We start from the raw sequence: 15322 nt of genomic DNA, 5'->3' as shown, positions 1-15322 counted from the left end.
ACATTAGCTTTGTATGATTTAAAAGTATGATTTTGTCCTTTCTAAAGGAGACTGCAATTTTAAGTCATTTTGTAACTCTTGGGTTTTGTCATTTGGCCTCATAATAATATGCACTGTTTATAAAATTGCTTCCTGTATGCTGGGTACCATTTGAGGCTCTGTGCTGCTTGATTCTCCAGGCAAGCCTGGGAAATAATAGGGATCCTCATTTACACTTGAGAAACTGAGCTCTGGAGAAGTGACTTGACTAAGGTTGTGAAATGAGTAAGTAGCAGCAATGGGATCCAGGCCCAGGATTCTGTGATTTTTGAAGCCCTTCTACGCTCATAGCACTTCCCTGCCTCTACTTAGATGTATTTCTTTTTTTCTTTTTCAATTCTTTAGATAGAGAGCACAAGCAGGGCAGGGAAGGGCAGAAGGAGAGGGAAAGAGAATCTTCATCAGGTTCCATGCGGGGCATGGAGCCGGACGCAGGACTCGATCTCTTGACCCTGAGATCATGACCTGAGCCAAGATCAAGAGTCAGACACTTAACCGACAGAGCCACCCAGGTGCCCTGAAAAGAATGTATTTCTAGGTCTTATTATAACGAGTCATTTCTTTCTGTGGTAGTCTGGATAACTGCAAAAAACATAACCCTAACATCTCTGTGGCTTTACATAAAACACTTCCCATGCAGAGTCCGTGACCGACTCTGCAGAGCAGCTGGCCCATGACTCAGCAGCCCATCTATTTTCTTTAAAATGTTTTCATGTAGCTAATTTAAAGAAAAAATCACGTGTGATTTCCTTAGTGTGTTTTTCTGAGTTATGATAATCTGAAATTCAGACAGGCTTTTCTCTTTTCTCTGAAGGACCTAATAATTTAACTGAAAATTTTAGAAATCCTAACAATACATACTTTTGTATGGGCTTGTTCACCAGACAGAGGTTCCTCACTCCTGCCCACACATCACATCATCTGGCTTTCAGAAAGCCTGAGGCCCAGGACGGGGCCCCATGGCTCTTACGTCATTGGTCTGGGGCGATGCCCACTCACGGTATGTTTAAAATGCTGCCCACTTAATGCCAGTGGAAAGCTGAGGTTCTGATTTTTAAAAATAATGAATGTACGGGGGCGCCTTGGTGTCTTAGTTGGTTTAAGCATCTGCCTTCAGCTCTGGTCACGATCCCGGAGTCCCAGGATCAAGCCCCACATTGGGCTCCCTCTCAGCAGGGAGTCTGCTGCTTCCCCTACTTGTGTTCACTTTCTCTCTGACAAATAATAAATAAAATCTTTTTAAAAATAATAATGAACAGGTAGAGTAAGGTTAAAGTAGTCACCTATTCTAGTCCCACAAATTTAAAGTGAGTGACTTAGTCTTAAAATAATGTTCTCCTCTGACCCAGTCTTGGGAAATTTATAGTATCAGCTGTGAGCATGATCAGCTCGTTATTTTCTTTCATATTTATGGTCATTTTAAAGGAATGCTTTAGGCTAGCCTGGAGACATTTAACTTTTATAACTGGTAGGTTATAGATTAGTTGGTTATAGTGAGGACTTTGTTAAAAAATGTCAATTCAGGGGACACCTGGGTGGCTCAGTCGGTTAAGTGTCCTTCTCTTGAGTTCAGCTCAGGTCATGAGATTGGGCCCCACGTCAGGCTTCACACAGGGCGTGGAGTCTGCTTTAAGATTCTCTCTGCGTCTCCTTCTGCGCTCTCCCCAACCTTGCATGTGTGTTCACATTCTCTCTCTAGGGGGAAAAAAAAAAGATGAATATTCTTTAGTTTATGTATGTTCTCACATGTCTGAGAGGCCATCGTCATTCTGTTGATTTTTATGGTCTGGAATGCAGAGTACTCCCCACCCCTCCACCCTTACCACAGGGGAGATGTTCTGAGACCCCAGTGGATGCCTACAAGTGCAGATAGGACTGAGCCCTCTAGACACCATGTTTTTTCTATATATACGTACCTAGTTTAATTTATAAATCAGGCACAATAGAGAAGAATAATGATAAAGTAGAACACTGAAGCACAGTTACACTGTAATGGAAGTTACGTGTGGTCTCAAATACCTTCCTGTCCTGCACTCACTCTGATGATGATGGTGGTGGGAGAGAATGAAATGTATGATGAGCTGAAGGGAGGGGAGTGACACAAGTGCAGTGTCACAGCATTAGGCTACTGGTGACCTTCTGACACTGGACCCAGGAGGAGGATCATCTGCCTCCAGACTGTGCTGACGGCGGGAAACCGCAGGCACACGAAGTCAGCTGTGGGGAAGGGGGCACTCACATTCGTTTAGTATCGGTTACCTTAGTTTGATGCTTGGTTTCTCCTTTTTATGTCTTTATTAGAAAGGATCTTGGGACGTGTTTTCTGCCCTCCTCACATTATTTTAGAATATATTAAAACTCCTTGGATTTTGTGGTGACATTTGCAGATCGGTCTGATTTTGTCAGTCCCACAGGTGGTATAAATACGTATTTGTCGGGCCTCACTCTTGCCCTTCCTTGCACATTACTTTGAAGAGCAGGACAGAGTGGGTTTGTTTGTTTTTTTAACATCCTCATTTGGTAGCAGTATCTGAGAAGGTGCACGAGGATCCCCAGTTCAGGCCTGACCTTCCTCCTTCCTTGTTCCTCTTTGGCTTCCTTGCATGACTCTCTCCTGCCCAGCTAGGTCTCCTGCCCAGCTAGGTCTCCTGCCTCCAGCGCCAGCTCACACTCCAGGGCACTGCGTGCGGTGCGTTCCTGAGGACTTTGTGGTCTTGCCAAATTATAAAGCTTGCATCAGTTTTATGTTTCTTATTTATTTTTTTTCAGAGGTAGCAACATTTAATTTTTTTTATTAACTTATAGTGTATTATTTGCCCCAGGGGTACAGGTCTATGAACCACCAGGCTTACACATTTCACAGCACTCACCGCAGCACATACCCTCCTCAGTGTCCATCACCCGCCGCCCCATCCCTCCCTCCCACCCCCCAGCAACCCACAGTTTGTTTCCTGAGATGAAGAGTCTCTTATGGGGCGCCTGGGTAGCTCAGTGGGTTAAGCCACTGCCTTCAGCTCAGGGCATGATCTCGGAGTCCTGGGATCAAATCCCACATCAGGTTCTCTGCTCAGCAGGGAGCCTGCTTCCCCCTCTCTCTCTCTCTCTCTGCCTGCTTGTGATCCCATCTTGTTTCATTTTTTCCTTCCCTACCCACCACAGCCTCCCACCCTGCCTAATTCCTCATATCAGAGAGATCATACGATAATTGACTTTCTCTGATCGACTTATTTCACTCAGCGTAATATCCTCTAGTTCCATCTGCATCATTGCAAATGGCAAGATTTCATTTCCTTCGATGGCTGCATCATGTTCCTTTGCATATATATGCCACATTTTCTTTATCCATTCATTTGTTGATGGGCATCTATGTTCTTTCCATAGTTACACTATTGTGAACATTGCTGCCATAAAATTCAGGTGCACATGCCCCTTCGGATCACTACATTTATATCTTTAGGGTAAATACCCAGTAGTGCAATTGCTGGGTCATAGGGCAGTTCTATTTTCAAGTTTTTGAGGAACCTCCATACTGTTTTCCAGAGCGGCTGCACCAGCTTGCATTCCCACCAACAGTGTAGCAAGTTTCCCCTTTCTCCGCATCCTCGCCAGCATCTGTCATTTCCCGACTTGTTAATTTTAGCCCTTCTAATTTTAGCCCTGGTGTGAGGTGGTATCTCATTGTGGTTTTGATGTGTGTTTCCATGATGCCGAGTGATGTGGAGCACTTTTTCATGCGTCTGTTGTCCATCTGGATGTCTTCTTTGCAGAAATGTCTGTTCATGTCTTCTGCCCACTTCTTGATTGGATTATGTGTTCTCTGGGTGTTGAGTTTGATAAGTTCTTTCTAGATTTTGGATACTAGCCCTTCATCTGATATGTCGCTTACAAATATCTTTTCCCATTCTGTCAGTTATCTTTTGGTTTTGTTGACTGTTTCCTTTGCTGTGCAAAAGCTTTTGATCCTGATGAGGTTCCAGTAGTTCATTTTTGCCCTTGCTTCCCTTGCTTTTAATGATGTTTCTAGGAAGAAGCTGCTGCAGCTGAGGTCAAAGAGGTTGGTGCCTGTGTTTTCCTCAAGGATTTTGATGGATTCCTGTCTTACATTAAGGTCTTTTATCCCTTTTGAGTCTATTTTTCTGTATGGTGTCAGGAAATGGTCCAGTTTCACTCTTCTGCATGTGGCTGTCCAGTGTTCCCAACACCATCTGTTGAAGAGACTCTTTTTTTCCATTGGACATTCTTTCCTGCTTTGTCGAAGATTAGTTGACCAGAGAGTTGAGGGTCCACTTCTGGGCACTCTGTTCTGTTCCACTGATCTATGTGTCTGTTTTTCTGCCTGTACCATGCTGTCTTGATGATTGCAGCTTTGTAGCTTAAAGTCTGGAATTGTGATGCCACCAACTTTGATCTTCTTTTTCACCATTCCTCTGGCTATTCGGGTCTTTTCTGGTACCATATAAATTTTAGGATTATTGTTCCACTGCTTTGAAAAAAATGGATGGTATTTTGGTAGGGATTGCATTAAATGTGTAGATTGCTTTAGGTAGCATAGACATCTTCACAATGTTTTTTCTTCCAATCCATGAGCATGGAACATTTTTCCATTTCTTTGTGCCTTCCTCAATTTCTTTCATGAGTACTTTATAGTTTTCTGAGTACAGATTCTTTGCCTCTTTGGTTAGGTTTATTCCTAGATATCTTACAGTTTGGGGTGCAATTTTAAATGGGATCGACTCCTTACTTTCTGCTGGTGTATAGAAATGCAACTGATTTCTGTGCATTGATTTTATATCCTGACACTTTATGGAATTTCAGTATGAGTTCTAGCAGTTTTGGAGTGGAGTCTTTTGGGTTTTTCCCATAAAGTATCATATCATCTGCAAAGAGTGAGAGTTTGACTACTTCTTTGCCGATTCAGATGCCTTTTATTTCTTTTGGTTGTCTGATTGCTGAGGCTAGAATTTCTAGTACTATGTTGAATAGCAGTAGTGATAGTGGGCATTGCTGCTGTGTTCCTGACCTTAAGGGGAAAAGCTTTCAGTTTTTTCCCATTGAGAATATTTCCTGTGGGTTTTTCATAGATGGCTTTTATGATAATGAGGTATGTATCCTCTATGCCTCCACTGTGAAGAGTTTTGATCAAGAAAGGATGTTGTACTTTGTCAAATGCTCTTTCAGCATCTGTTGAGAATAAGTATCATATGCTTCTTGTTCTTTCATTAATGTATCACGTTGATTGATTTGCAGATGTTGACCAACCTTGCAGCCCAGGAATAAATCCCACTTGGTCATAGTGAATAATCCTTTTAATGTACTGTTGGATCCTATTGGCTAGTATTTTGCTGAGAATTTTTGCATCCATGTTTATCAAGGCTGTTGATCTGTAATTCTTTTTGATTGGGGTCTTTGTCTGGTTTTGGGATCAAGATAAGGCTGGCCTCATAAAATGAGTTTGGAAGTTTTCCTCTTCTATTTTTTGGAACAGTTTCAGGAGAATGGGTATTATTCTTCTTTAAATGTTTAGTAGGATTCCGCTGGGAAGCTCTCTGGCCCTGGTATCTTGTTTGTTGGGAGATTTTTGATGACTGCTTCGATCTCCTCACTGGTTATGGGTCTGTTCAGGTTTTCTATTTCTTCCTGGTTCAGTTTTGGTAGTATATATGCCTCTAGGAATGCATCCATTTCTTACAAATTACAAATTTGCTGGTGTATATTTGCTTATAATATGTTCTTATAATTGTTTGTATTTCTTTGATGTTGGTTGTGATGACTGTCCTCTTTTTATTCATGATTTTATTAATTTGGGTCCTTTCTCTTTTGTTTTTGATAAGTCTGTCCAGGGGTTTATCAGTCTTATTAATTCTTTCAGAGAACCAGCTCTTAGTTTTGTTGATTTGTTCTACTCTTCTTTTGGTTTCTATTTCATTGATTTCTGCTCTGATATTTATTATTTGTCTTCTCGTGCTGGGTTTAGGCTTTCTTTGCTGTTCTTTCTCCAGCTCCTTTAGGTGTAGGAGTAGGCTGTGTATTTGAGACCTTTCTTGTTTCTTGAGAAAGGCTTGTTACTGCTATATACTTTCTCTCAGGACCGCCTTTGCTGAGGCCCAAAGATTTTGAACAGATCTGTTTCCTTGAATTTTTTTAATTCATCTTTAATTTCCTGGTTGACCCATTCATTCTTTAGTAGGATGCTCTTTAGCCTCCATGTATTTGAGTTCTTTCCATCTTTCCTCTTGTGATTGAGTTCTAGCTTCAGAGCATTGAAACATTCTGAAAATATGCAGGGAATGATCCCAATCTTTTGGTACTTGAGTCCAAGTACCAATCAGTTGAGTCCTGATTTGTGACCCAGGATGTGACCTATTCTGGAGAATGTTTCATATGCACTAGAGAAGAATGTGTATTCTGTTTGGGGACGGAATGTTCTGAATAGATCTGTGATGTCCATCTGGTCCAGTGTGTCATTTAAAGCCTTGATTTCCTTGTTGATCTTTTACTTGGATGACCTGTCCATTTCAGTAAGAGGGGTGTTAAAGTCCCTTACTAACTGTTGTATTATTGTTGATGTGTTCCTTTGATTTTGTTAATTGGTTTATATAATTGGCTGCTCCCATGTTAGGGGCATAGATGTTTAAAATTGTTAGATCTTCTTGTTGGACAGACCCTTATATAGTGTCCTTCCTCATCTGTTATTATAGTCTTTGTCTTCAAATCTAATTGACCTGATATAAGGATTGCCACCGCAGCTTTCTTCTGATGTCCATTAGCATGGTAAATGGTTTTCCACCCCCTCACTTTAAATCTGGAGGTGTCTTTGGGTCTAAAATGAGTTTCTTGTAGACAGAGTATCAATGGGTCTTGTTTATCCATCTGATACCCTATGTCTTTTGATTGGGGCATTTAGCCCATATACATTCAGGATAACTATTGAAAGATACGAATTTAGTGCCATTGTGTTGCCTATAAGGTGACTGCTACTGTATATTGTCTCTGTTCCTTTATGGTCTGTTACCTTCAGGCTCTCTCTTTTAGAGGACCCCTTTCAATATTTCCTGTATGGCTGGTTTGGTGTTTGCAAATTCTTTTAAATTTTGTTTGTCCTGGAAGCTTTTTATCTCTCCTTCTATTTTTAATAACAGCCTGCCTGGATATAGTATTCTTGGTTGCATATTTTTCTTGTTTAGTGCTCTGAATATACTATGCCAGGTATCTGTGGATAGGCCTGCTGCCAATCTAATATTTCTGTTGTATGTTACAGACCTCTTGTTCTGAGCTGTTTTCAGGATTTTCTCTTTATCACTGAGACTTGTAAGTTTTAGTATTAAATGATAGTGTATGGACCTATTTTTATTGATTTTGAGGGGGATTCTCTGTGCCTCCTGGATTTTGATGCTTGTTCCCTTCACCAAATTAAGGAAATGCTCTACTATAATTTGCCCCAATATACCTTCTGCCCCTCTCTCTTTTTCTTCTCCTTCTGGGACCCCAATTATTCTAATACTGTTTTGTCATCTTATTTTTTTTCTCTTGTGATCCATAGGGAAGGCTCTGAGGCACCCCCAGACTTCCATGAGTTAGAAAGTAAAATAAGCATGTAGAGGGAACCCTCCTACACTGTCAGCTCGCTGCCATGCTCTAGTCTCTTACATACTTGGGCTCGGAGGGGGAAGTACTGTGACTATTTCATGATTCTGAGGAAAGAGAAAAACCATTCAAAAGTCTATAGGAGGGAGAAAAGGTGGGGTAGAACTTATGGAGAAATTGATATTGCTATAGGAAAATACAAATTCTAAGCTCTAAAGAAAGATGTGTTGGCATGAACCGTGTTTTAGCCCATGTTGAGTACACGTGGGATGCTATCAAAGTGTTTGCATTTTAAAGTTTTAAAACAGAAATTCTGTCCTTAAGTTGGGTCTAGAACAAAGATTACAGGCAGTATAAACCAGTTACAGGAAATTTGATGTACATTCATATTTGTGATGGTTTCTCTACAAAACATGTAATTCGAGTATCCCAGACATTAGTGACTTGCCGCTCTGTTACTCGTGTCCGGGGCAGTTGTAACTGGAGGCTGTCGTTAGCTTGGTGTAGGCACCTGAAGAGTCAGACTCTGGTGGGTGCAGGACCCCAGCAGCCCACCTTGCTCTTGTCATTTCACCGGACCCCGAATGTGCTTCTCCCAAACCTCAGGTGCTCCCGGGCGTCGCAGATGCAGCCACACCCTTTCCAATCCCATCGAAACGAATCCGAGACTGTGCCACCTTGAGCTTTGAAAATTGTTCTCTTCTCGCTCCTGAAGGCTTGTCGATGATTCTGTTGTCCTTCTTCTCACCCTTCTAGCCTTTCCCAGTTATGGTTTCGGTTCAGCTAACTATAAACTGTAGCTTCCTAATGATTTTTCCTTCCACGGATTGTCCTTCAATGGTCGTGAACGCCAGGGGAAGTGTTGAGTTTCTTAGCTTGTGGCCCCTGTTGTGCCTGTGGTGGTTATTTAGCTGTTGGGCGTGTTACGGTTCTCGGTCAGGAACTGACTGCCCGTTCTTCAGCGTTCCCGTTTCTCTCGTTGACTTGATCCGAGTTGGCAGTATCTAAGGCTGGAGATTGAACAGCTTCTTATCCCAGGTCTCTTTATGAGTCCAAAGTGCTGCTCTGAGCTCGTAAGCAGTCATGCCCTAGACATGCTGGCCTGGAAAATGGAACTGCTGCCTGACGCCTTTTGTAGCCACGGCTGCCAGGGTTGGGAAACATAATCTCAGCGTGGTACAGCATTGATATTAGAGTGGATTTGAGAGGCAAATATTTAAATTCGCTATAAATCCCTTAATTTGAAGCTTTAGAAGGTCATTTGGGTATACCAGTAGACTTGAGTTTGGAAAGAGTCTGACAACATTAAAATAGAATTTTTAAGTGCATCTGGTGCCTATATACTGATTTCTTTTTTGGTAAGGGAACCCTTTAAGAGAGTTAAAATTCAGGGAAGCAAAAAATAATGGTTGCAATTTTTAAATAAGCATTCAATTATAAGTAAAAAGCATTTTTTTATCTGTTACCCTAGTTACCAAGCAGCTTTCCTGTATTTCAAGAGAAAATGGGCTCCATCATTCAGAAGCACTGAAAAGTGCTGTTGGCGTCAGGAGTAGAGAAGAGTACAGGAGGTTTCCCAGAGAAGCAGGACACACTGTGGGAGTAGTCATTTTCACACTGAGTTTCTCAGGGTCCTTCCGCTCAATGGGAACGGTATTGGATCAGAGGGTGAGCGGGTATTTTCTTGAAGCTGGGATATCCTGTAGCCAGCCTAATTGGGTAACAAAATTACACCCCGACTTCAGAAGGCTCCTGCAGTTAACATAGGGCGCTGCTATATTCGTACTGGGCTTAAAGAACTTTATCTAAAGCAAATGCGAGACATTTCCTGTATTTGTAAACAGCAACCTTATTTCAAAGGAATAAAATCAGACAAAGAGGCCACATTTTAAAATCCCAAAAAGCTGGAAGTGGCCGTTTCTGAAGGAGATTGTATCTAACCCTGTATTTGAGCCTTTGTCCTTGATAATACTTGAACAGTATATAGTTTTTATATTTCATGGGCTGGGGTTAGCCGGGGCTCAGATTGTATCCCATTTCGCTAACAGAGTAGCTTCCTTGGAGAGTGGGAGGCTGTTGGATCACCCCGGGTGCCTGTGAAGAATTCCGTGGTAAAGGGGAAGAATGGGCGGCGAGTCGCCGTGGAGGGCGGCAGAGTAGGGGACAAGGACGGGACGCCATGCCAGTGGGCTCTAGTGGGGGAAGTGGCACGGGGAGGTGGAGAGTGATGGGGTAGGGCGAGGCCTAGAACCTTCCTGGACATGTGGGTTCACGTCTGTGTTCCAGATCAACAGGAGGAAAAGTGGGGATGGATGTTTCAGAGTTTGTGAGCAGAGTCTTTGGCATTTAAAGTCATTATCGTTGATTCGGGGCGGCTTCTTCCTCCGTCCTCCACACGTGAGCTCTTTTCCTGTCATAGAAATGCTTTCAGAGGAAGCCGGATTTTCTTCCTGTTCACTGCCATGCTTCTGTCCACTCCACCAAAACCCCGAGGCCACCTTAGCCTCCTCAGTGACTCTCGCAGACCCCTGGAGCCTGGTGGTGGTTTGTGCCAGTCCACAGAAGGTCCTGGCTTGTTAACCCAGCACCTCACTTCCTGTCCAAGTACTCGTTACTGAATTCGGAGAAACTGATGAAGCAACACACAGAACACAATTTGAGAAACTTTAAATTTAATGAGAACATTTAACGTTACAGATAGTCACTCTCTGAAGTGTAATAACTACTATTCCACTAAAGCAGCCTGAAGGCTGATGGATATTTCGGGGAGTCGGTGTGGAAGGGCCTCTCTGCTGGCGGTCTTCACTCTGCGGCCGAGGCCGTCCTCAGCACGCCTCCCACGGGCCGCCTCTAGGTATCCTGCAGGTGCGCCGCCGCTGATCCGAGACATTAGGGACAGGATCAGTGATTGTTCAAGGAAAGAGTAAGTCAAGGCAGCAGGTGAAACACCACTGGCTCCTCTTCAAAAAGCCTGTCCAGGGCCCCTGGGGCCGGGCATGTCTTCATTTTCTTTTCTTGTCCACACATCATACACAAGTACTTTTCCAACACCCTAAAATCAAGAAACTGAACACACTCCCATTCTCATGTATGACAGGCTGATTTTAAGGAGTTTGATAGCCACAAGGATTTTTAGAAGCAAGAGAACAAGATAACCCCTGTGGAATTTTAAAAATGGAGTGAATTCCTTCTGAAAAGCAGTGGTGCGACCCCTACTGCACCAGTTGCTGTACGTACTTAGCCTTTGTAGAGTATGTGTGATGTTCTAAGTAGCAAATTTACAACTCCTTAGAGACTAAGGCTTTTGTAAATTAGGAACAGACTTCCCATTCATTAGCCCATAGGCTCTGTCCAGCATTTTGTGTATGGTAACTGCTCTGACTCCTGTTTCTCCTTTGTCTTTACTTGCAATACTGTTGCTTTGTTATTCTGAATATAGACTTGCGAATTACCATGAGTCCATTTTTAGACTAAGGGTATAAATCTCTTAACAGATAAGCCTGAAAACTTTTATTTTCTGATAATTAAAGAATCTCAACTGCTAGTGCTAGTTCACCACTCATACAGTTGACATGGGGAGGGGGTGGAGATTCCACTTTCTGTTTGATCCTGCCTGGGCCTCCCAGAACATTTCAGGTCACCCCCAGAAAGTGATGTGGCCGTGCAGATGACAGGCATGAATTTGGGCCAGCTCATTAATCAGTGTCTCTACCCAAAATAAGTGGTGTCCTAACTGATTCCCTTTCTGGGGAGTTTAGCACTAAGTGGTCCCTGGGGGGCCATCTGCCGTCTCTTCTGTGTTTGGAAGCCCGGCCGTTTAGCCAGAACTGCTGCAGCAGCTTATTTTTTCCACATTCCGAAGCAAAGTACTAGAATGCTCTCTCTTAGCTGCCTGCTGACTTTAATGATTACTTGGATTGATCTTAAAGGCCATTGTAAACACATTATAAAATTAAGGGATCATCCAGCACAGGTCTACGGAGGTCATTACAGAGCAGACGCAACTGGGATGACTGCGTCAGCTCAAGGCCAAGTGCGGCAGCTTACCGGCCTGCAGGGGATGAAGCCGGAGTCCACGTAAGGGTTTATGAGAACCACGGGGTCCAGAACCAACTGCCTGTTTGACAAAGACGAATTGTTTAGTCACGTTCTGCCATGCCACAAAATGATGCATGTTTGTTCTCCACGAAGGTGGACGTGGGCGTGGTGCACTTCACCCCCCTGGTGCAGCCCAGGATCGAGCAGCCCTTCAAGCTGGTGGAGAAGGTCGTTCAGAATGCATTTCAGTTCCGGAGGAAGTACTGCTACCGAGGGCTTGGGTAAGAACACCTTCTCTGCCTTTCTCTGGCACCCTTTCTAAAATCCTTAAGCACTTATTAAAATTAAAAATCTTGTTTTTAGGATTTTTCACGCTATCTGTAAATGTCACTTGCCATTCAGATCCTGAGATGAACAAACTGAGTGCCCCAGAGGAAAAGGCGATGTCCTGCTTTAAGCTCAGAGGCTGCCAGCAGGTTTCGCTTTAGCATCAGTACAAGCTAAAAACACACTCGCGCAGTTGAGAATGACCTTGAGTTCTCAGGGCAGGCCATTTGAGCTGTTCTTATGCTCAGCACTTCTGACCCCGTTGTGTGGTGGTTTTTCCAACACCAACAACTCCTCCAGGTCTTTAGGCACCAACTAGTTGTCCTGCAGTTCAAGTCTGACATGAACCACCCAGAGTGACACAGAACCCACAGGTTAAGGGCTCAGGGGCCACAAGACTGCTCCCACTTCAGAAGCTAGTCACAAGTGTCCCTGCTTACGCGTCTGAGCCACAGGTCACAAAATGGGCATTTCTCTGACCCCACCCCCCACCCCACGCCACTTCAGGTTCGCTCTTTTGCTGGAATATCTCACAGAACTCAAGAAAACACTTTCATTTATCGAGCTATTATAAAGACTCTAGCTCAGGAACAGCCACATGGAAGAGGTATAGGGCTTCTGTGCCCTCTCTGGGCTCCTCACCTCCCAGCATGGAGCTCTCTGAACCCATCATTTAAGGGTCTCTATGGAGGGTCCGTTAGGCAGTTGATTAAATTACTGGGCACTTTCCACCAAGTCGCTGTATCTCTTTCAAGGACACACTTAGAACTAGGAAGCAGGTAAGATGTTGAAACAGCCAGCACGACGTCACGAGGTGTTCCTGCAAGCGCGTTTGTATGTAGCGGGGGCTCCTGCCCTCTGCCGCGCTTCCTGCTCTGTGCACAGCCACCGTCTGGAAACCCAGACAGAAGGCAGTGCGTCAGGGCCCACGCACGTCCAGAGGCCCTGAAATGACCTCAGTGATATTTTCAGCCAAGAAAATGTTTAATTAGGCCCAAGTAAGGCAGGAAGCTGTGTGTGATATGTGTTTTTAAAAGGCTGCCAACTAATAATAGCCAAAGTCTAGCTGTTAAAGGCACCTGGCTTCCTAGGCACACGTTTCTCATCTTCTGATCCCACCTCCCCTTTAGACAAAAGCCTCATCTCTCCGCGCTCTCTCTGGTTCCATGAAGTGTCCTCTTAGCCCGTGGAATGACTTCAGGTTCAGGCGAGCAGCCGCGTCCTGAAACCCCTGCAGCCCACACAAATTCTGGAGGATCTGAGCTGACTGCTGCTAAATCCTTGTCTTGCCATTTGCTGGCTCTAATTAGGCCAGGATTTATACTGGAGCAGAGTCCGTGACGGATGCCACCGGCTGTCTTGGTGCCGGTGGGAAGGATGGCAGCACATTACCACCCCTGGTAAGCTGGAGGCCCCAGCGCGACGTGCGTTATTTGACGAGTAGAAGCCGAGCCGGATTTCGGCTCACACTCACCCTGCACGCAGGTGGGACTTGCACAGCTGTACACAATGGCCCTGATTCATGGAGGGGGAGGAAAAAAAAAATCACAGAAAGTGCCTCCTACTTTTGGAAATCCTGGAATGGGTCTCATAGCTGGCCCCAGCGTTTCCACCTTACGTGGTGGGCCCCTTCGTCTCATATGCGCAGTTCTTTGTGCAGAGAGGGACCCCAAATAGGGTGCCCCGCTTAGACCTGTGGGTGTCCTTCTGTCACACGCACCCACACAGTGCTCCCCCCCGTTTGCCATGAACCTGAACTCTGAGATCACAGCTCACCCAACACCATTGGGAACGGGCAGTTCAGTTCCTTACTGAGAGGACCAGCAGCCTGTACGAAAAACTCCCATCTCCACTGGCCATGACCTGTGCGCCCCGTAGAGCCATCAACTGTTGAGAAAAGAAAGAAAATCCAGGTGTAGCTTTGCAGCCTTTCATTCAGTTTTGTTATTCGCTTTAAAACCATGGTCAGCTTGGTTAGATGAAATTTAAAATACATACTTCAAATCGGTTGCAAAAATGCTACAAGGTAAATCTAAAAAAGGGAACTGTTTGCATTTTCATCTCACCTATTTTTAAACTTTGCAGAGAAAGGTCATTCCTAGGGGGTGACAAGTCACAAAAGCTAAGAGAATCAAGAAATAAGACAAGTCTCTTATTTAAAAAAAAACAAAGCAAATCTAACATTTCTACAAGAATACAACTGAGTAGACGTTTCTTTAAACTTACCTTAAAGGTGCTTATATTGATTGAGCTTTGGAAGATATTTTTCCTCGTGGACACACCTCACAGGTCAGAGGATTTCTGCCTTCAGTGGTCCTTTGTACCTGGTGCCACGGTCAAAATCCTTCTCCGTTGGCCTGGGGCCCCGAGGTCACTCCAGCTGTCTCCACTCCCTCCACTTGTCAGTTGTCGAAATAATGTCATTTTCAAATGAGAGCAGAAGGAAGAAGCATTCTGATTTACAGAATTCCTTAGTAAAATTTTGATTATTTTCTTTCCTCAGAATGTTATTCCCTGAGGTTGAGCGCGTGGAAAGCACTGGAAAACTGTTAGAGTTGGCAGACGTGGACCCTACCCTTCGACCCACCCAGCTCTCGGTGTCACATTTTAAGAGTCTTTGTGACGTTTACCGAAAAATGTGTGATGAAGACCCACTGCTCTTTGCTTATAATTTCAGAGAAGAACTCAAACAAAATAAAAGCAAAAACCAGGAAAAAGAGGATGACAAGGAGAAACACAGACTCTAACAGCAAACCAAATTTTGCTTTCCACAGTGTTGAGCTGCTCAGGTGTGTACTCTCTTGTCTTCTACAGAAGGACAACAAAAATGCGATTACCAGATGTGACTCCCTTCCCTTTTACTGTGCAGCTTGGTAGAGAAAATAACTATAATCAAATAAGATACAGTACAAGCGCTCTTTTAATATATATACTGCATAGATATAACATGTTCAGTATAAACAGCATCTGTTACAACCTTACAAAAGTGAAATATCTGCACATTGTGCCCCTCACCCCCATTAAAAATAAATATGCTTTAAATAAAGCAAAAACTAACAGCTCAAAGGAAATGCCCCGAAGGATTGGAAAAAAACAATGGCCTTTTAAAAACTATTAATCACAACTCCCCATCTTACTTCTTCCACATAAATTAAAATAGACTGCAATTTTAAGGATCCTAAGTCATTTTGATACCTGCTCAAAAGGGATATAAACTAAGTAATTTACAGATTCTGATCAGTTTAATCTAGTTTTCTGATCTACAATAAATTAAAATAACTTAAATCTTTACAACTATTTTGTGGGAAAATGTATGCTGCACAAAACCCAATAA

The 15322-nt window shown here is 43.6% G+C and overlaps 1 protein-coding gene across 3 annotated transcripts in view; it reads left to right on the top strand.

Annotated features, from left to right (window-relative positions):
• Nucleotides 1–15322, top strand: part of TFB1M (transcription factor B1, mitochondrial) — a 71706-nt gene that overhangs the window by 56278 nt on the left and 106 nt on the right. For 2 of the 3 annotated variants that reach the window (XM_059401323.1, XM_059401324.1), the window contains exons 6-7: nt 11815–11942; nt 14492–14777. In XM_059401323.1, coding sequence (XP_059257306.1) covers nt 11815–11942; nt 14492–14735 — 372 coding nt within the window. In that variant the 3' untranslated portion in view covers nt 14736–14777. Of the gene's footprint in view, nt 1–11814; nt 11943–13118; nt 13389–14491; nt 14778–15322 lie in introns of those variants that run through there. The other variant, XR_009404533.1, reaches the window with a different exon arrangement.

The sequence above is a fragment of the Mustela nigripes genome, chromosome 5 (assembly GCF_022355385.1).
Source record: "Mustela nigripes isolate SB6536 chromosome 5, MUSNIG.SB6536, whole genome shotgun sequence".
Taxonomy (NCBI): domain Eukaryota; kingdom Metazoa; phylum Chordata; class Mammalia; order Carnivora; family Mustelidae; genus Mustela; species Mustela nigripes.
Note: the sequence above shows the minus strand (reverse complement) of the source record. Positions and strands in the feature narration are given on the sequence as shown.